Raw genomic sequence first — 22,699 nt, 5'->3', positions numbered from 1 at the left:
ATAAGTATAGATGTCACTAAAACCAGTGAAATTGATGGCTCTCTCTTCGCAGTAAATATCTAGCTGGAGATTTGACCATAACGAAGATATGACAAAGGAAATCTAGAGAATTTTGGAAGATCTAAATATTACAATGATCAATTATTATAGTCAAGGCTACGTTCAGGTCAAAATTAAAGGTGTTCCACCCAACGCAGAATATACATTCTGTGAGAGAGGGAGAGAAAGAGAAATGCTTTATTGTCCAAAAATTGTTACAATTTGTAGACAAAAGCTTGTAAAAACTGAATAACCAACATACAAGTGATTAAATTTCAATATACAGAGGAAAACCACAATGAGTAACAAAATTATAGATAATAGTAATAGGTGATAATTAGTATATAAGTCGCATATGAGTCCATAGTAAAAATGAAAACAGTATGCAGCATGTCCGAAATTGAATATTATTATTAGAATAGAAGTCGTTTAGAGTAGTAAATATGCCCTGAAATTATTGCAAAATGTGGGAGAAAATGATATCGATTTGATTTCAATTGGCAAGTGATTGCGCATTGTAAAAAAAAGCCCTTAACTATTTCTGAACATGGAGTAGGTAGATAAAGGTCGTGCTCAGAGTTTTTAAGTGGATAGCCAGTGGTATTGGATGGAACGATCTTTCTGAAATTGGAGAAGCGTGCTTACGAATTAGGCAAACGGATTCAAAGCTGAATAAGAAAGGAAGAGTTAGAATTTTTAATCGTCCCTGCTGTGCTCGTCACAAACTAAATTTAGTGGTTAATGACTTGTGGCTGGTTGCAGTAATAGAACTCCTTTTTTCTGATACGGTATAAAGAGTTTGTTTTTTTTTTGGTTTGATCTTCCTTTTTGTAAAGTAAAGTTTGCATCAAAAATTTTATAAATGATTGATTCATGTCCACAAAAGATTTTGCCCTGAGGCTCACTCTCCCAATTCCCCTACTCCATCAGCCCTGGAAAATAAACTTTCAAACTGTATGCTTTCCAAATATTTGCTACATATTGACATTAGAGCTCTAATTGTACTTGTTAAAGGTTTCCGTATTGTGAGTACAATTGAACAATTTTAGAAAAAATTATGTTGCCTTTATCCTGTATAAAGATTTTTTCATGCTTTTCAAAAATAGTTAGTTATTATACAAAGAAAAATGTACTAGGCTTTAGCTTGAGGTTGTAGAGGTATATTTTCAATACGGTGATTCCGAGTTTTCCACCGGAATTATACAAGTATTCAAAATAGCGTCAGAAAAATCATTACCAGCTAAATCGCGGAAAATTTATAAAAGCGAAATACATACAGTTATTTCTCGGAGAGGGTGTTATTGACTTATTTTTCATAATTGGCACAGTAACAAAACTATCAATAGTGTAGTCAAATGATTCAATGATTAAAAGTGTGTTGCCATCCAATAATAATGTAGACATTTAAAAATATTAAAATAAAATAAAAAAATAATTACAGCTCTAAAACAAAATGGGAAATGATTACAAGCCTAAAGGCCCCCATACACTAAGGATAAACACGACAATCTTAACGCGTACAAAATTGCTATTGTATGAACCAATCACGACGATGTTAACCGACCTTCTTCATCTCCGACATGACCTGAAATTTTGTCCGTACAGGCTAATGTGTTCATGCAAATCTGCTAGTGTATGTGGTATTCATTCAAATCCGTCGGAAAAAACATAATAGTTCTGCAAAATGGCCGATACAAGAATGTGGAATAGAGATTTTACTATTGAATTTTTGGAGTTATATAAATCATTGCCAAGTTTATGGAAAATAAAATCTTCAGAATGCTCCAAGAGAATAAAATAAGAAAAAATAATTATGATCAACAAGCTGAGAGAAATAGATCCAGAAGCTTCTTAAAATGATGTTAAGAAAAAGATTTACTGACTAAGGGGATCTTTTAGAAAAGAGATGAAAAAAGTAAAGACCAAATCTGGAGCAAGGTCGGATGATATTTATACACCACACTTGTGGTATTTCAACTATTTGCTGTTCCTTACAGATCAAGAGATGCCAAGAGAAAGCCAAAACAATATTGTTGTTAATGCGGAAGCCATTGTAAGTATAAATATAATTATATTTTAGTTGTAGGTATAACAAGAATCGCTTATTGGTCCAATCAATTTAAACAACTCTAATTTTATTTGTACTACGTTTTTTGAGGTCAAATAAATAAAGTAATAACAAAAACACTTTATTGAAAAGAAATGTAAGCAAATATTCCATTTTTATGCTTTTAAAAAAGTTAAATTTAAATATATTGATTTTGCCAAGATACGGCACCATCATTATTAAAATAATTCATAAAGGCATTTCGAATATTTTTGGTTATTTCGGACGCACCCCGATTTCGTCCGACCTACAAGTCTATAAAACCATTATGCAGTGGACGTAAATGATCAGTTGCATAATTGTCTTCATCTACTGCCGACGGAATGTATTGCTCGCCCCGTTTTCTTCGTAAAAAATTATGTACAGCGAGCCATTACCACTTTTTCAGTATTCAGTATCAGAATTCCAAACACATTTTCGATTAGATGACGTTCACTGGAAAGTCTATAGTTGAATATTCATCTCTCTTTACTTAAAAGTTTCTGAGCAAACTGCTTCAAAAAATCAGTACGCAAAGTAAATGCGTCATCACCAATAAAGACAACAGGAAGTAACATTTTGAATTGTTGTTAATTTTCGATGAACACTGTAAATTCAATGACCGTTTTATTAATTTCTGATAAAAAGCCGTATTCTCTATCACTCCACCGTGCTTTTATAGTTATAATAATATGAGCCCATATTTGGGGGTGGTAGGATCTGCATGTGTTTGCCAGTATTTATTTTCTTTGATACACAATTTTGAGTAGCAATTTATTTTTAGAATGAGGATTCACAAAGATTTTAATGAAAGAGAAATAGAGTGACCCTGCTCTATAGAAGCGAATCAGGATAACGAGAGACCAAGTTCTAATACGAGTACTTCATGTCCTGCGTCTACCACACAGTCAACTCCTGACAATGAGAGCAATGTCAATACACTACAATCTATACCGCGAGTAAAAGATACCCCTAGATTAAAGAGATCCAGAAATAGAGGTGATGACATACTGGAAAAAATATCAAAACAACTTGATACTGGAGAAGATAAATTCGATATTATTGGCAAGAACATAGCTCACAAATAAGAGATTTATGTGCAAATGTTGCTTTCATAACAGAAAAATTAATAACTGATGTAATATTTGAGGCTGAATTGGGAAATGTTTCTCGACAATCAAGAATAACCATACATACAATATATTCAAACTGATAATTTAGGACAGATTGCTTCCACTGTACTTAAACTTACCTTTAAATATTCGTCCTTTAAAATCGTGCTTAAAGCATCACATGTTTCTGGTATTATGCGTCCTAAGGCTTGAGCTGATATTGCTGTTAAAAATTTCGCCCTGGAACAAGATATCGTAATGTTGCCGTAAGACGTTCATGACAGGATATAGACTGCCGAAGGTGCGAATTTTGCTTTTGTATCAAAGGTGTGACACGGTTTAACAATTCCAAATAAGTATCTTCAGTTTGAAATCTTTTAATAGATTATCATGGGAAAATTCGTTTCTTTTTAATATCCAATCTCTTGACCATTTCGAACGTTTTCTACGTGAATTATTTTTTTAAAGCAAAAATAAACGCCCCTGCAATTATGTCCTTGCAGTTCATCGTGAAACACACAACTGCAAACTTTCTTTTCCGACACTGCATGTGTGTTTAAAAGCGGCAAATTTGCACATACAATTTTAACTGTTCGGATAAGATTGTCATGTATACCCCTAGTGTATGGGGGCCTTAAGAAATCTGCGATTTCTACGAGTAGTTTATTCAATGGTAAAGGTTGTTGTTGCTTTTTGTATTTAGAAGCTTATCGAATTTGTGAAATCAGCGAGGTAACATTATATTCTATTTGGAATGAGCGTAGAGTAATGAATGCTTATTATAAATGCAAAACCCTGAAATTTTTAGTACGGTACTTTACGTCCAAAATTTGGAATATTTAAATATGCCAATGATAAATAAGGAACTGGACAGAGATATATTTTCCCCATAATTAACTGTACTAAAATGTAAGCGGTTACCTAGATAATCCGAATGGCAATCCTTTTCTTTCCAAAATTGAAGGATATCTTTATTTCTTCTTCTGAATCTCCCCAAAAGTAAGACCCTTACCATCATAGCCGTTGCAATGGGTTTTTCGTATATTTTTCGTATATATTTGCAATATATGTATTTTATTCCGAAGAACTAGAGGATGAATTGTTTAAATTAATCATGAGAGGTTCTATAGTTTGATCAATAATGTTGTCTAGTTCCCACATATTTTTTTCCTCTTTGATAACATGCTGAAAGCATTTTTTCCAGTTTTCATCAATAACGTTTTTTAAAGCGTCTTTTTTTCTCCATAACGTCGTAGGTAGACTTTCAACTTATCTCGAGTGGTACTGGTGTTGTCAAGAACAATTACAGATCCGGCTGGAATAAGAGCTAGCATTTGTATAAAATATTCCTCGAACACATCTGCATTCATAACACATACTTGTTAGATCATCCACACCCACTGAAGGGTACTGATGTTTTAATGCACCATATACATTTAAAGCCATGGCTTTCTCGTTAACAGAGCGTGCATGCGTCTTCAACTTATATATTGGAGTATAGTTTTCAAAAGTCGACATATTGAATATTCAGTAAAGTTTTGTAAACGTTTCTTGACAAACACTGCGCTAGAAATTTTAATCTTTTAATACCCTCTTGCAAAATGTACCTAATTATCATTTTTCCCAGGAAACATTTTACAAATCGTTTTCAAATTAACCTGTCTGCTAAGGTTTGATAAAATAAAATAATAAATTGTTCTCAAATGTGACCACGGCTATGGTGGCCAGGAGAGGGATTCATTTATCACTCTATACTCTTTCCGAATGGAGTATAGATAATATTGAAAATTTGTGAATGTTATTAATGATAAAACATAAAAAACAAGGACTGATGTGAACATAAGATTTTTAATTATTGAAAAATATCTTAAATTTTACAAAATGTAGAAAGCCCTTTGTCCAGTAGCAGTAAAGGATCGCCGCCTGTTTTCTTTGCATATCACAATGGAATATGTATCAATTAAGTTGTGGGTGGAAATCAGTTTTATTTGTTTCCTCGAAACATTCATAGGTCATTCATTTAGAACAGGCGTCTCCAAAATACGGCCCGAGGGCCACATCCGGCCCTCGGAGAGCTAGCATACTTGAAAACTTCTTTTAGAGAACATATTTTTTATAGCAAATTAAATTTAGTTTACTGAAGTATTGTAATTTTATGTTGAATAATTATTAATATGGGCTAACTACTCATAACATTGTTGTAGGCTTTTTGTTATTGTTTTTGTGATAAGTTGGATAAAGAAACACAGAATTTTGATGAGTAAAGACGTGTATAATATGCAGAAAATTTAACTTCAGTATATAATAACTAACAAATTATTATTAAAATGAATCCAACTAACATTTTATACATTTTAAATACAGACATAACTTATAACAAGCATAATGACATATGAAATACTAATGAGATTTTCCACTGACAATAGTTTGTAGTTGTGGACTAATTTTACTTGTACCAATTATTAAAAGAGATTTAAGATGCTCATCAGTTAATTTAGATTTGTAAACATTTTGTTTGTAAACATTTTGTTTGTACTTCATTTTGGAGAAGATCTTCTCACACAAATAAGTAGTACCAAAAACAGAAATTTATGCAAATTATCAAATTGTGTCAGTGGAAGACTCTTATAAAATTTCCATAAAATCATTTCCATTTGAAGTTCCGGGACTAGGGTTTCAATTGCAGTATCAAAAGGATTCTGGAAAATCTTAATTTGATTCGCAATGGCATCAAAGTCCGCGAAACGAGTATAAAAATTTATTTTCAAAGCACTCAAAGTTTCGATTGCAAAATCGATAGGAAGCTTAGTCTCAGTGGTGTGGCTGAATATTTCACATGTTTTAAAATGTGAAAAACATTTACTTCGTAGTTGTGATTGTATAAATCAGGAAGATGCTGGTTTTCTCCTTACAATCTCAAATTCAGTTCGTTCACATGTTTTGTCAAATCAACATAGAATGCTGACTTCCACAGCCATACATTGTTTTGTAATTCAGTAAGAGGGCGATGCTTTTCATTCAAAAAAATTTCGATCACTGCGCCAAGTTCAAAAAAGCGCTGAAGTACTTTCCCACAACTAAGCCAACGTACGGCAGTATGGAAGGTAAGTCATTTTCTCCAATCTCTTCAATAAATTGTCGGAATTGTCGGTGATTCAGCCCAAAATATCTGATAAAATTAACAGTTGATATGACTGGTTTCAGACATATCCAAACATTTTCCGCACAAAGACTGTTGATGAATGATACAATGTAAGACTAATAGTTTTGAACCACCGTCATTTTCTACAGCCTTTGACACAAGAGCGACCACTCCTTTATCTTTCCTACTCATGTTTTTGCCTCCATCAGTTGTAATACATTTCAAGTTTTTCCATAGAAGGTTCTTTTGATTAATGGCCATTTCAACTCCTTTAAAAATATCTGTATAATATATATATATATATATATATATATATATATATATATATATATATATATATAAGTTGTGCCATGAATACTATACATATCAAGAAGTTCAGTTTTCAGTTTTATAAATGAAGATTGCTGCGATTTCAATCCGCGCTTCATAGCTTCGAATTTTTCTGTCCGCAAACTTCCTGTATATTTTCAGTAATTTTGAAAATGTTTTGTTTCATAATGACGTTCAATGTTATATTCTTTGAGAACAGCTATGCTTTCATTGCAAATCAAACATAGCGCCTTGTTACTGGACTCAATTACGAAATACTGAATGTTCCACTGATCTTTGAATTTTCATTCACTATCAATTTTTCGCATCTTTTCCATACTACTAAATCATACACAAAAGCAACAATTCAAATCAAAATACTGTTACAAAGATGTCTTAAACTTAAACACGCACAAACACGTTTTAAGGAGGTACGCACTATTTTATTTCAGAACAGTGTCATAGGAACTGACTTGTGCACCACTAGCCTTCTTATATATTCCAATTACTGCCATCTAGAAATGAGTGGAAGACACCAGAACTTTATTGAACCAACGAGATTATTCTGTACGTGCTATTAGCGCCATCTGTTAGCGATAGAAGGTACTACCTATTTCCGCTTGTGTCCGCCAGATGTCGTGTCACTTTACTCCTCATGGCTCGTACTCTACGACTAATCTAAAAATTACAGATAATGACAGGAAAACTAAAAATATGCAGTGTTGGCGTTTTGCGGACTTTAGTCCGATTTGCAGCCTTTTTTAAACGCTGCGTACTTTTTCGCACCTTTTTTTCATCAGTGTACTATTTCACTTTTTACCACCGGCAACAATGATAATATGGTTTTGATCCTCGGAACTTACTGGAGTAATCAGTATGGCCCTAAGGCTGGAAAGTTTGGAGACCCCTGATATAGAAGATCGTCTGCTACACTTTTAGTTAATTTTAGGGGTGATTTGATGACACTAAAGAAACATGGCGGTTGAAAGTCATGAACGGTAGGGTCTGCTGATGAATCGGTAGCACACAGGACAGAAATAGCTAATAAATTGTTTATAACGTATAGTAGTGCTGAAAAAACACCGGATTTGCGACCAAGTATATCAATATGACTTGTGATGACAGGAAGAAATATAATTTCAACATAAGAAAATTCTACTGTTGTATTGAATAGTGTAAGGAATGTATAATTCATGCAATGCACATTTAATGATTCTACTTTTAATATAAACGAAATGTATCTTTATTTATAACAATACATGCAATGCTGTTATCACTAACGTCTTTGAAGGTTAGAAAGTGTGATATTACACACCTTTACTTCCCGCCCTCATTAACCGCCCTCACTTCCCGCCCTCGAAAATATTGTGATCGTTAAAATTTTCCTCATCTATTCCAGATGAAATTTTCCATATTTAAAAATATAGCACATTAACAAATATAATACCTATTTAATGGCAAACAATAAAAAACAACAATGAACTAAAATACACTAAACTACTTATTGAAATTAATGGTTAAATTTGAATTATTACAAGAGTTTATAGAAATATTTAGGCCTGTACCAGCGCTAGCGTCTCCAACAGACAAAGGTTTGTGAACTACTTGCAACAGCTTTAGAAGACATGGCACATTGGGACAGCTTATTGGTAGTTTTGGGTTTATTCTCCATTGAGCCATCCACATAACCTTCTGCGACATTACTAGATTTCCATTCTCCCAGCTGTTCTAATTGGAGTACATTTGCACCGCTTTTGGAGAGTAACGTAGCGGCGATTCTTCTTAGAGCGTGACTTTTAAAGCCTTTCGAGTCCTCTAAAATTTTAAAAAGTTTAATTTTATTTAAAGTTTAAGTTTTATTTTATTTAAAAATTTAATTTAAAAAAAATTTAAAAAAGTAGCAGTTTTTTGGGAAAAATTGTTGATTTTTTACTATTACTCCTCTAAGCTAAACAAAAAATCTATTTCTATGTTTTTTCTTAAATTCATGTAGTCTCGAATGATCAGTAAAGAAAAATAAACTACTTGTATGTATTTTGGAATCTGGAATTTCAACCGAAATTTTTTCTTAAAAAAAGCAAAATCAAAAATTTTCATTTTCACTAATTCGTTCGTCCGACAAGCTCCAGATACGCCTATTATTAGTGCGACCTAAAACAATGAGAAAAATATAATACCATAATAACTGTGCACTTGTATAAGCTAAAACACGATTTAAAAAAAATACCTATTTGAAGATTATAAATATATTACCTGTATCGCTAAACATTCATTTGGTTTGGAGCCTTGTTTAAAAGATCCTCTAGATTTTTCTTGGAAAATACGTTCGATTTCTTGGACCTGAAGCCCACAATTTGTTTCCCATCTCTCGATATATCAGTTTTTTCCCCAATTTCCAGCATCTTTCGAATCATACTGTACATTGCTCAAAAAGTAGACGGCTTTTTTTGTCTGGTTTGCTCTCCAAAATATGCTGAGAGTACAGTTTCGGGACTGGTATTCTTTATCTTTTTTTCTTCGCACCACTTCCTATATATTTCAATAGCTTTTAGGTAGCGATGATTACTTTTGAGAGCAACCATGTGCTGCTGCGTCAGCAACCTGTCGTATTTCTGGAGCGGTACAATCCATCAAATCTTCATCGGAGAACATTTTTCTCAATTCGCAAACTTAGTATCCATCCGACTTGATCCAACATATATTTATATTGGTGACTGCTGTTTACCACATAGCAACAGTAAAAAATAGGTATCTGATTATTCTGAGAAAAATGATGGTTGGAAATAAAATAGTATACAAACCTCGGTAGGAAGTTTCATTCCTGTCTTGAGATCATAGCTTCGCGTCTTGGTTAACTATATTAGTATTTATCTTTTTCTTTAGTTGAATTTATTTGTGTACTTGGATTTATATTGTTCTTATTGTGTAATGTTGGTGATATTCTAAAGAAGTTAATTTTAATGCTTTTTCTGTTATTCCTATAACGATGCGGTTTTTTTGTGACTTAGGATGCATGAGTTATAATTAAAATATCTTCCAGATCATGTTTCTTATCTTCTACAACGAGCGCAAGATATTATAGAAAAAAAATATTCATATATCTATATATATATACAGGGTGTTTCAAAACGTTCGCATTAAGCGAAAAAAATCGATCAGAAATCACCAAACAATCACATGTCTATAACGCATAGATTAATCGCAAATTAACAAATAGCCAATCAAAGCTTGTGGAACGTTTAAGGCGGATTCACACCAACGGACACACTCAAATCAGGTCACGGACAGATCACCGTCCAGTCACGGGCAAGCAATTCACACAGCGCGGGTAGATTGCAGGCAGTTTGTGCCTATAAATCAGTGCGAACAGATATGCCTATCTCCATCATTCACTATCATCAGCACTTGTCTTCTACAATAATACCATTTAGAAAATTGACTGTATTAAAAATTGCTTTAATTTTAGAGGAGGAAGAGAATATTAATAAATCGCGATTTCAAAGACGCTTTTGGGTACATGATATCGCTAAATCAAGGAGGGATAAAGGAAAGTTTGTAAAACTACTTGTTGAATCTCAGTAAAGAAGACATAATGAAGATATATACTCACTTCAGGAAAGCTGTGACTCCAGCTGAAAAACTCGTTGTTTGTTTGAGTCTAAATAAATAAATTAAAAATTATAGAAATATTTTTTATAATATATAATAATATTTCTTATTTAAAAAAATTGATACAAAGCTTTGGGTTCACAAAATTTAAATTCAGTAATTCTCTTCTGATGAAAAACTTTCCAAGTATGAACTTGCAGATGTATGTTTGGGATGTAGTGGGAGAAAAAGGTGTCAACACAGTGAGCGATGTATGGGCCGACGCTTGCTTTGTAGACGAATGTTGGGGAGGATATTGAGGATTATAATATTGCGGGTTTCCGGCATTGAAGTTCTGCTTTTCATTCAAATTAATCCCTTCCAATTCATTGACAATAGCGAAAACTCTCTGTTTTGCCAGGATCTTGTTTTTTTTGCTAAATTTTTTGACTGTCTTTGATTATGAAAGCCATAGTGTCAAAAAATAAATCTATATCATCCTTACTATTTTGCTTTTATTCCTTCTGTTTTTTTCCTCGTCCAAAATATATTTCATTAAAACACCCGAAGCAATTTCGATTGACTTTTGCTTTGAAGGAAAGGCGCGTGACTTTCAAAGTGGGGTCACAAGAATGGGGGGAATTCAGCTTCTGATCCCTCAAGTCTCTCCACCGTGTCGTTTTCTGATTCTTCTTCAGGAAAAAAGATGTGGTCATGCCCTGATGTCACAGAGGTATACCTCATTTTGTCCTTTATGTACGGTTTTAGAAACAGCATGTTCTCATAATATTTCCATTTCAAAGGAGATCGAATCCAATGGCCTGTAGTAGTTTTCTTACTCCGAATGTATCGTCTGAACTGAATTCGTAAAGACTCCCATCTTGTCTTACATTTGCAAGGGTCTGAAAACTAAATACAAAAGCATTAATATATGAATTAGATATTGAAAAAAATAACTAATTTTATACTCATATGCATCAAATTTATTACAATTTTATTATAAGTTTTTTTATATTTGTTTGATTGTTTTCAGGTTTCTTGCAACTGGTGATTCTTTTGTTACGATTTCGTACAGCTATCGACTAGGTCACCCAACAGTGCACTGTTGGTGCATGGTACATGAAGTTTGTCAAGCAATAGTGAAAAACTGTTTGAGTGTTTTCATTCCAACGCCTGGAGCAGAAGACTGGGTGAAAATAGCCCAAGATTTTGAAACTAATTGGAATTCCCCAAACTGCATGGGCGCTATTGATGGCAAACACTGTTAGATAGTAGCACCACCCAATAGTGGCTCCAACTATTTCAATTATAAGAAAACATTTTCAGTAGTTCTACTAGCACTAGTTGACGCTAACTACAAGTTCGTAACTGTGGACGTTGGATCCTACGGTTAAAATAGTGATGGTGGAATTTTTTCAAGTTCTAGATTAGGAAAAGCACTGAAGTCTAATTCACCCAAAATTCCCAGTCCAAATCCTTTACCTGGTACAAGTAAATCTATCCTGATAGTTCAGCAAGATCCAGCAAAAAGAATTTTCAATTATCGCCATTGGCGAGCCAGAAGAACTCTGGAAAATGCGTTTGGTACGCTGGCTCAAAGATTTAGGTTATACTACCGAAAAGTAAACTCTCAGCCTGGTTACGTGGAAAATATAATATTGTCAACGTGTATTCTTCATAACTACATTTTATATAGTACAAACCCTCAATACTTACAAAATACACCTACGGCGGAGATACGAGAGTGTATACTTAGAGACTTGCCTGGACTTGGGTACAACGCTCGGTTATCAGCATTTGATAATAGAGAAAAATTTAAGGATTACTTCAATTCAGAAAATGGATCCGTACCTTGGCAGGGCGATCATGTGTAATTGCATTGATGCAACGCATACATTTTTTCTATCACAATGCATATCTCTATTTTCGGAGATTGCTCACATATAATTATGTAAAACAGATAGTTTTTAAAAAGTTGACAAAAAGTTGTCGTATGTATGTATCAATTGGTATTGTTTGAAACAAGCACACGGACACTACATTTGATTATGAACATACAGACATAAATTCATTTGTTTTGCTCTCATGACATTTTTAATAAGTTATATATTTTGAAAAGATTACCCATTATTCTTCAACATGAAAATATTGATTGTCTCTATCAACATACATGCTATAAATAATTGAATTGTAGGGTTGAATCATGTTTCAAAAGGCTATTTTTATTTATTTATTTTTGATATCTTCCGTGAAATACAAAGGAACTTTTTGGAAAAATGTGTTTGATTTAAATAAATGTATTCATAAATTGGCAGTAGTTTTATCTACTTGAATTAACATGAAATCAAAAACTAACCTTGTTTTAGTGCGTACCCTATCTCCTGCCATTTCTGCATTTTGTGGAATGCATCACTGTAGTGAAGGCTGGAAAGGTCGTATAGAACTTGCTGCTTCCGGACCAATTCAATGAGTCTCTCATCATCCATTTTAATAAAGAGGTTGAAGACAGGTGGTTGTCTGTGACTGCGGTAGTTCACACTCACAGACTGGTAGCAGACGGGCAGGGACAGGCACAGTCCTGATCGCAGGGAAGGCGAGAAAGCGGGCAGCCCGCCGATCTTGATCTGACTGTGCCCGTACCGTGCCCGCCAGTGACAACACTCTCATTGAGATCCCGAGGCAGCGATCTTGACTTGACTGTCTCTGACCGTGACCTGATCTGACTGTGCCCGTTGGTGTGAATCCGCCTTTAAGTTCCTCCCTGTGGAGGCGATCGATGTTTTTATAAACGTACTCGAATGTTTTCCGGCGCATATTATTATCTATCGTAATTAAAATAAATAAGAAGCATTTTACCCACTAAAAACGCCAAAAAATTCAACGATCTATAATAATATCCGCCGGAAAACCTTCGAGTACGTTCATAGAAACAAAAGTAAATTCAAAAATGCGGCAGCACCTAAATACTTTTATGGCTCTCTCGACCTCTCGATAGGGAAGAACTTAAACGTTCCACAAGCTTTGATTGGCTAAACCTTATTGTTAATTTGCGAATAATCTATGCGTTACAGACATGTGATTGTTGATAGTGATTTTTAATCGATTTTTTTTTGCTTAATGCAGTGATATAACTCGAATGCGATTTCATGAAGTTTGTTACCTGTCAACAGAGATTAAATGGCAAACTTTTTTCCCGTCACAAAAAAATTAATATTTTAGTTCTGTTCTATTTAATTTTTATCCTGAATTTTTTTTATTTTCTTACTTTTTACTTTTACTTTTAGAATTGACAAAGGATAGGTAGGGGCCCACAAATCTATGCCCTGAGTCTAACTTACTCCTAGAGCCCCTACTCAGTGCTCTGATTAGCAAAACTGTTTTCTAATGACTTTACCAATCAGAGACAAACCTAGTCATTATACACGTGGCTAAATAATCCTAGTGATACCAATGAGACAGACAGTCCTTTCTTTCTCTAATATTGGCATTGATGAACATTCCGAAAGAAGACAGACAAAGAATAAAAAGGAATAAAACTTGTTAAATAAAAATCTGAGAATATATAATTCGTAATTAAGATTTGAAATAAGAAAAATATTTACAAAAATGCTTTCAGTATGCTAATCCCCATTGCGACAACAGTTGTGCCAATGGATTAGCCAAAACTAGGGAGGGTAGGTAGAAAAAATATGAAAAAGTTTCCAACTGTATACGATAAATAACCATTCAAAAACCTTTCAGAATAGCATTGGCTTAGACATAGGGTATGGTATGAATGTAGCAATTGTAGATGATATATCAGTTAGATGATCTATCTGATTTCCGATCCCAACCCAGACGCGATTTTTATCAGAGTTTCAGATTTACGTTGGTTTTTTGTTAAAAATTTAAAACTTGAACTCAACCAACTAAAAACTTTTATTTTGATTACTTAATCCCATAATATGGTTTGAGCCGATTACTTCGATCAGTTTCCAAACAGCAGTGAACAGCATCGAGTTACTCCTATTTTAGCTTTCCCCCTAGCTTTCCTAGATTCAAAGAATGATAGAATGAACAACAAATAAACTAAGGTAACAACTGCTCTCTAATTTGCCATGACTAAAAAATTATTTTATATTCAATATTTGACTACTTTCTTCTTAATAACAATAAATCTATCAAAAATAAACTACGACATACCTCATAAAAATTGAAACAAAACGAATTTATTTGCGGAAACTAAACTTAAAACAATCTTTAAAAACTAAATATCACCACAACATTCTAAATAATAAAAAACAGTGACGCTAACAGAAATTGTCACGCGATTGTGCAAGCCTAAATAAAATTCCCTTTAACTTTGAGTTGATTCTTAAAGTATAAGAGAAATTTTGTTTACTTTCCTAAAAAATCGCTAATTACATTTTTTCTATAAGTAAAAAAACATACAAATATCAAACTACATATATTTTTCAATATTAATCTTTATTAAGGTACATTTGTAATGCAACCTGCAGGCGAAGTGCGAATCGCCACGAACGTAAAATTGGTCCATGTCTAATAAACTTTGCCAACAACTTTGTGAACAGTGTTTGCACATGCTCCTTTGCAGCAGTTTTTTTATTTTTAACTTTAATTGTGTCGTCTTTCGATTTAATATGGACACAAAAATAAACGATTAATTTCTTCTCCAGAAACCACTATTTCATTTTTTTTTTTTAATGAAAATGCAAAATATAACAATACGACCAAGTGCGCATGCACGGCATAAAATTTAACCTTGAATTGACTGTGTTCTGTGATCAAACGTCAAGTTGTAACCTTTCTAAGAAGAAGAATGTTTGAATTCGTTTTTGAAGATAAGAAAAATGAATTGGAACTGCATGATTTATTCTCTTCTCTATAAAATACACATCGAAATTCTATGAAAAAAAACTGTACAAAGTAACTCCACATTTACCACTAGATGTAACACTTGTTAACTTCAATAAAAGCAACCAAAATAGCCTCTTTTTTGAAAATAAAACTGTCATAAACTAACTAGACACAGAAGAAATGTTGACAGCGAATGCTTAACATGTTCCCGATCGTAACCGTTACCGATAAGAAGCAGTAGCGCTATGCGCTTCGTCCGCCCATGAATTAAATTAGAAATATACCCTTTGGTTGAAAAAAACTTGAATATTCCATATTTTAAATACAATTTAAATACTTAACAATAGAACTTAACCGGAATGGTGCGTTACTATGAAGTCCTTACAGAACTGTCATTGTCATTTGTCAAAACAGAAAGTGCTAGTAAATAAATATTAACAACAATAAAGCTATATTATAAGTATACAATTTAATAATTTTATATAATTGTAAATAACTATTCTTAGTGAAAATATGGTTTGTGATAAATGCCAAAAAAAATGCGGAAAAGTAATAACTCCAGATCCTTGGAAATCTGGAGCAAGAAATACCACAGAATCAGGAGGCCGAAAAGTTAATGAAAATAAAGCATTAACTGCAGCCAAAAATCGTTTCAATCCATACACCACAAAATTTGAAACTTGCAGGTAATTTTTCTAATTCTAATTTTTATCTGAATAATTAGTAGAATCATATTATAATGATGAATAGAATATTTAAAATAAAAGTTATGTATAGTTCTCTCGTTTCTGGAAGTGTTATCTATACTTATTGTTTCAGAATATGTAGACAAAAAGTACATCAAGTTGGATCACACTATTGTCAATCATGTGCTTATAAGAAGGGAATATGTGCCATGTGTGGAAAAAAAATAATCAGTACCAAAAATTACAAGCAATCGGCAGTGTAGTTTAAACTGGCTGTGTAGGGTTAAAATGTGAAAAGTGTATTTTAGTTTAATCATATTAATTGAATTATTGTTAGGGAGATGATGTAGTGGAATGGGGCACTCAATGTTGAAGATGGTTTCTGAGAATTATAACTTCTAGCTTCACATATCCCTTCTTTGCATGATTTTTTCTTTATCGGTAAATAAATCAAGGTGATATAATTTATGTTCAAAATTAAAGGAAAAATGGTTAAAAAACTATTAGTATATATTTATGGTAGAGATTTAACAAAAAACAATATCATGGAAATTTCCATCATTATGCAAAATTATATCATTAGCTTAGTAGTAAATAGAAATAAAAGAGGATATCATTGGATATTTTTTATTCTTTATGATAATTAACAAAACAATCATTATTTTTATTTACTCACAAATTGTAGAATACCCTTTAGATTTAGAATATTTGCACAGGAGTGACCCACCCACTGTTGTCTAATGTTCAGCAACATTTGTTCTTATATCTTTTGGAGGTGGAGGAACTGTATCAAATCTTTCATTGAGGAGCTGTAGTACAGGTCAGATTTTACGGAGTCTGTCATGTTCTGGGTGTCCTGGTTTATGAAGATGATTATTATTGAAATGTAACAATGAGTAAAAATATTTTTCTTATATGTTAAGAGATAAGTAACTGCAGTGTGATGTTAAATTCTATCATGTGGTATTTTTTAAATTAAATGCAAACTTTTTCAGAAATTGCTCAAATAAGGTTGAAGAATCCCGACTCTATAGTTATATAGCGGTTGTCTAGGAAAAATGCGGTTTTCTCATTATGAATGGTTGGCGGTCCTGCTAATGACATTTTTAAGTGCTGTCATCTTGACATTCATTTTTACTTCATGTATTCCGATTTACTTGTAATTTGAATTTATTTTGTCAAGCAATTAAAAACTAAACTGAAAAAGTTTGTTTGGATTAGAACATGAAAATCACATCAAATAATAATATAAACACATGTTACAAACTCAAATACATATAATAAAACAAAATTAAAAACGAATCATATGTTTATTGCAACCAAGGTTACTAGAATAATAGAAGGTTTGTGACATGCGCCTGTTTTTGTAAACAAATGATCAGCTGCTAGAACATAAGCTACTTCATTATGTTTACATTTTTGTTTTGTTTATATTTTTTGTCAAACAGAAGCTCACTAACATTATGTTCAAGTTATGAGGATGTGTGTTATCTTTTGCTGATCTGGCTATACAAACGAATATATTTCGAAGTAACGAATTTATTCAGACTTGTTGCCGTTCTCACAACTGTGAAGAACCGGTGACGTCACTTGTCTACTGCGCATCTTGTCATTGTCACAAACCTTCTATTATTCTAGTAACCTTGATTGCAACTACAACAAACAGTGGAATGACAACTTCAAGTTCGTACACAGAATGAACGGGGGCATGATGGGCTTTTGACGTTGAAGTTAACCAACTTTCTACTTTTTCGCGCTGATCGTCGTTAAATGTCAAAAACATAACCTCACTTTCTTCGTCTGAATCTAATTCGTTCATTTTAAAATGTTTTGTAGTAAAGTTATTGTAGAAATTTCAATTCAAATTGAGGGGTCAAGTTCGCGTTCATTTTGTGCACCGCTTTACTGATAGTGACACTGGCTTATTTTTGACTGCTATGTTTTTTTATGCAATGAACATTAAAAAGTTATGCAGACACGATCAACTTGAAGTGAACTTGGTTTTTTATATAATTCTTGAGCAATCAATGTTATGATGGAAATTTCCACCATCATGCAAATAAGGGATATATTACTTATGAAATATATGACAATAGGATTAGGCTGGCCATACGTCGTTTTGAACGAGACAGTCCCGTTATTTTAGGCTTTTGGGGTTGTTTCGTCGGTTTACGGAAATTCCCGTTTTTTTGCCAGTAATACGAAAATTTGATTTATTTCAGTTTTATAAAATAAGAAAAAACTGTTACTTGGTAAGTTCTTATTACACCTTTGGTAAAGATTCACTTCTAGAATATTAATAATTAAATCAATCCAGTTGAACATGTATTTTCCTTGATGAATAACATTTGGTCATCTAAAAATTTCGTCTACACATCGACACAGTAAGTTCCATGTTGATGGATCATTCTTGTGGTGAATTTTACGAAATGCTCATAAAAAAACAAAAGTGATGAAAAAAATAAGCAGTTCCCAGAAGTACATTTGGAAAGAAAAAGAAACTACAGTACAATCTCTCTAGTTCTGCCACCTCGGGACCGGACTACCGACCGAACGACCAAATGGCCGGACTAATCGGATGTACTACTAAAGTTTAAAATAACCCTATTAAACCTATTACCTACGTTAAAAAATCAACAAAAGACGTTGTTAAAATATTTTAACAGCATTTTGTACTTACCAACAAGAATGTTTGACGTGTCTTTGTCTTGTTGTACAACTCGGAGATACGTTTTTGTAACACATTTAAAAAGTAAATACAGATACTGGTTCAAAGATAATAATGAAAAAAAACATACTATACACACAACAAAACCAACTCAAAATATATTTGTGTAAATCACTTTACAATACACATAACCTTAAAAAATTGAAAGAAATCTGTTATTTTCTTCTGCTTTTTTTGAACAATAGTGTTCTTGAAGGCATAGTTACGCCACTTTGTCATGAACATTACGTCAACAGCAGTAGCAGACGCTTGTTGCTCAACGTACATTTTTGCACGTTCAAGTGCGGCCCTTTCTTCTTCATGGCTTAAATTTCCCTCACTACGTCCTTCTTCCCCGTCCTCTTCCTCATCTATGTCATTAGCATCTTGATTCATTACAACTTGAATAATTACATCGTCATTTAATAACTCATTGCCAAGCTCATCATCATTGCTTACAATCCATTCCATAACGTCACTCTCAACAAAGTTGTTAGGATCACCTGTTGTAGGCAGTCGTTGAAGATCTGATAACATTGATTGGTTGTCATCTTGTTCCAACACCTGGGTGTAGTCATGGTGGTTTCATCAGGATTTGGGTTTTCTTGTTGGGCCTTGTCAACGATCTCTTCTACATCCGACCAGACCTTCTGCAAAGACTTTGTAAATGTAGATGAAGGAATCTCATCATATGCTTTAGCTGCCATATAAATGACGTCTTGTCTCACCCTCATTGTCCAATTTACCTAAAATTTCGGAGAGAAGTCCTCTTCAGGATGTGTAGGTGCATTGTCAAGCACAAGCAGAACCTTAATTGGCAACTTCAATTATGTTAAATGTTGTTTCACAAATTTGGCAACAAACCATTATTTGAACAAATAAGAGTCCATCCAGGCAGATTTCTGTGCTCTGTAGTACACTGGGAGACAACTCATATTTAGATTCTTGAATGCTCCTGATGCGTTCGAACACAAAGCACTGTACACAACAATCAGGTGAAAATGTTGATTGAACTGTCACTGGTATACATGTTGATAGATCAGACTATTTAACTGAATTTGTTTTATTATTGCAAAAAAAGTTTGTAACAGGATGTAAGTTTTGTAAATACTCTGTGTTGTATTTTGTTTCAATTATTTCCTAAACATAATGAGTGTTTTACATAAACATGCTTAACTATAAAACATTTTTATTCAATTTTGGGTTTGGCCTGTATTAAACATCTTTAAAATATTTTACACTTTTTGATGTTTTAAAGTCTTTAAAATTCAAATGAAAAATAAATGTTGGAATTTCCGGCACATTTGAGTACCCTACACCTCAACCGCAAAAATACTGACTGTCTCGTTTTTGAAAAAAGTTTTTATGGCCAGCCCAAATAAGATATGTTTAAAATTTCTCATATTATTTGTATAATTTTTAATACAGTTTCATCTGTTTCCTCATAAATGAAGCGGAATAGGGTACAATTATAACAAAATTTAAGTAGATTTTATCCAGCCTTTTCCTAAAGCAAATATTAAATCAACCATAACAACATGTAGAAAAAAAGCAATATCTTCAGATAACTCAAGATACTTTTGTGCTCTTAATAATTCCACTTTGCTAAAGCTATTTTTTAATAATTTTTGAGTCTCTAGATTCTTATTCAGAAAAAATATCAAAATTTGGAATGAACAATACCTCAAAATGAGATATTTATCCATTCATTGAGGTACCGCGACTCTGAGAAGAGTGTTGCTATTAAATAATCTTTGGAACAATGCTATTAATCCTCAAAATTATGCATCAATTTCATAATTCCAGTTATTTTATAACACACTATTTGTAAAACAGATTGCTCTGAAGTAGCTTCGTTTAACTATTGAACTCTTTATAAATGTTCAGTTTCTTTTAGATGGGAGTCTACATCAGTAAAAACTTCCAAGTATACAAGCTAAGCTAGTGTATCGTAACAGATAGTACTGAGGTTATTACTAATAGAGTCATGAAAATACTTATAGCACCACTTCTAGAAACGTCTTATATAAAAATAACTTTACAAAACGTGAGAAGTGTTTCAAGAAATGCTGGAACTAGACTCAAATAGCTGAGACTCATTATGGAAAACCATGCAGTTAAATTAAGATCCACATGTGAAGATGCGAACCAGAATATTTAAGAGTGGGGCAATGTACTTTTCATAGATGATAAGATTTTAAAAAATTTTGGAGGGTCTATCATGTCGTCGGGTGAAATATCTTTTACAAAGACACACCAAATTTGGTAATTATAAGCGAAACATTTTTTTTCGAAATTTTCGTCTGTATGTCTCTGTTCTGTAACTCCCTTTTTATGTAAATGAATTTGTTGAATATATTAATTATTAAATTACTAAGTATGATTCACTGGTTTATATTTGTTGTAAAATAGGTAAATAGGAATTAGAAAATTATATATTCATATAATATAAAGCATTTTTCTTTCTTAAAAAAACCTCCATAAATCAAGATACTTTTACAAAATAATAAATTCAAATTGTTATTCTAGAAGTTGTTAAGGTACGTGGTTAATCAAACAAACCACTAATCAAAAAGGCTTTATTGCTTGTTAATAAGAACAATAAAATAGCATCTGTACAATATAATATCTTATAGTTATTCCGATATCAATTGCAGAAGACAGTTATGCGAGGAACAATCAATATTTCATAAATATGCACGACACTCATAGCAAATTGAGAAATGAAAAATAATGTTTACTCTCCGTATAAAATTCGGTAAACATCTAACAAACCGTCAGTCCTCGTGGACTCATCATCTTCACTGTTTACCGATGACAACGTTGAATCGTAAACATGAAATTGCACAGTGTAGTGTGAATAAAGACAGGTATGAATTTTTTAATAAAGATTTAGATATACAGATATAGCAAGATAATTTAAATACATATATTCAAATGTTAAAAAATCAAAATATTCAGCATTTCTTATTATGATTGTATAATAAGAAATGCTGAATTAACTAGAGTAAATAAATTTTCCATTTATGGAGTAGTCACGAAAGGGGTTGCTGTGGATCATTCACAGAACAAAAAAACTGAAATCAGTTGATAAAGCTACTCAAGATTTTGCGACATGCTGGTTTTCTCCTTACAATTTCAAATTCAGTTCGTTCACATGTTTTGTCAAATCAACATAGAATGCTAACTTCCACAGCCATGCGTTGTTTTGTAATTCAGTAAGAGGGCGATGCTTTCGATAACTATTCGAAGTTCAAAAAAGCGCTGAAGGACTTTCCCACAACTAAGCCAACGTACGGCAGTATGATAAGGTAAGTCATTTTTTCCAATCTCTTCAATAAATTGTCGGTGATTCAGCCCAAAAGATCTAATAAAATTAACAGTTGATATGACTGGTTTGGGTACTTCAGACATATCCAAACATTTCCCGCACAAAGACTGTTGATGAATGATACAATGTAAGGCTAATGGTTTTGAACCACCGTCATTTTCTGCAGCCTTTGACACAAGAACGACCACTCCTTTACCTTTACCTTTCCCACTCAAGTTTTTGCCTTCATCAGTTATAATACATTTCAAGTTTTTCCATCGAAGGTTCTTTTGATTAATGGCCATTTCAACTCCTTTAAAAATATCTGTAGTTGTACCATGAATACTTTACATATCAAGAAGTTCTTCATGCACTTCATAGCTTTTATCTATCCCTCGAATATAAATCAAAACCTGAGTAGTATCTGACTCATCCAAGGTCAAAGAATACCACTCAACATGTCCATTTTTGTCGAACAGTTGAGAGGATATATTTTCAGCGAAGTTTTCTACCCTTCGAGCCACAGTGTTTGCTGACATACTGACAGTTTTAAATAAATTTACCTTTTCAGGGCACATTTCTTCGGCTACTGCAATTATGCATTCTTTGATCATTTCTCCACCGGTGAATGGTTTTCCACGTTTTGCAATTTCAAGAGCCACATGAGAGCTGGCACGAGTTGCAGCCTCTTGTTCAGTTTTATAAATGAAGATTGCTGCGATTTCAATCCGCGCTTTATAGCTTCGAATTTTTCTGTCCGCAAACTTCCTGTATATTTTGAGTAATTTTGAAAATGTTTTGTTTCATAATGACGTTTAATGTTATATTCTTTGAGAACAGCTATGCTTTCATTTCAAATCAAA

General features: G+C 32.9%; 1 protein-coding gene across 1 annotated transcript; it reads left to right on the top strand.

Annotated features, from left to right (window-relative positions):
* The first annotated feature begins 15,551 nt into the window (after positions 1-15,551).
* Positions 15,552-20,973, top strand: LOC130448903 (cysteine-rich PDZ-binding protein). The gene is made up of 2 exons (XM_056786493.1): positions 15,552-15,819; positions 15,953-20,973. Exons 1-2 carry the CDS (start codon positions 15,647-15,649, stop codon positions 16,080-16,082), a joined length of 303 nt encoding a protein of 100 aa, XP_056642471.1. The 5' UTR covers positions 15,552-15,646; the 3' UTR covers positions 16,083-20,973.
* The last annotated feature ends 1,726 nt before the right edge of the window (positions 20,974-22,699 follow it).

Source organism: Diorhabda sublineata, chromosome 9 (genome assembly GCF_026230105.1).
Source record: "Diorhabda sublineata isolate icDioSubl1.1 chromosome 9, icDioSubl1.1, whole genome shotgun sequence".
Lineage (NCBI taxonomy): Eukaryota > Metazoa > Arthropoda > Insecta > Coleoptera > Chrysomelidae > Diorhabda > Diorhabda sublineata.
This window is presented reverse-complemented; position numbering and strand designations above follow the sequence as displayed.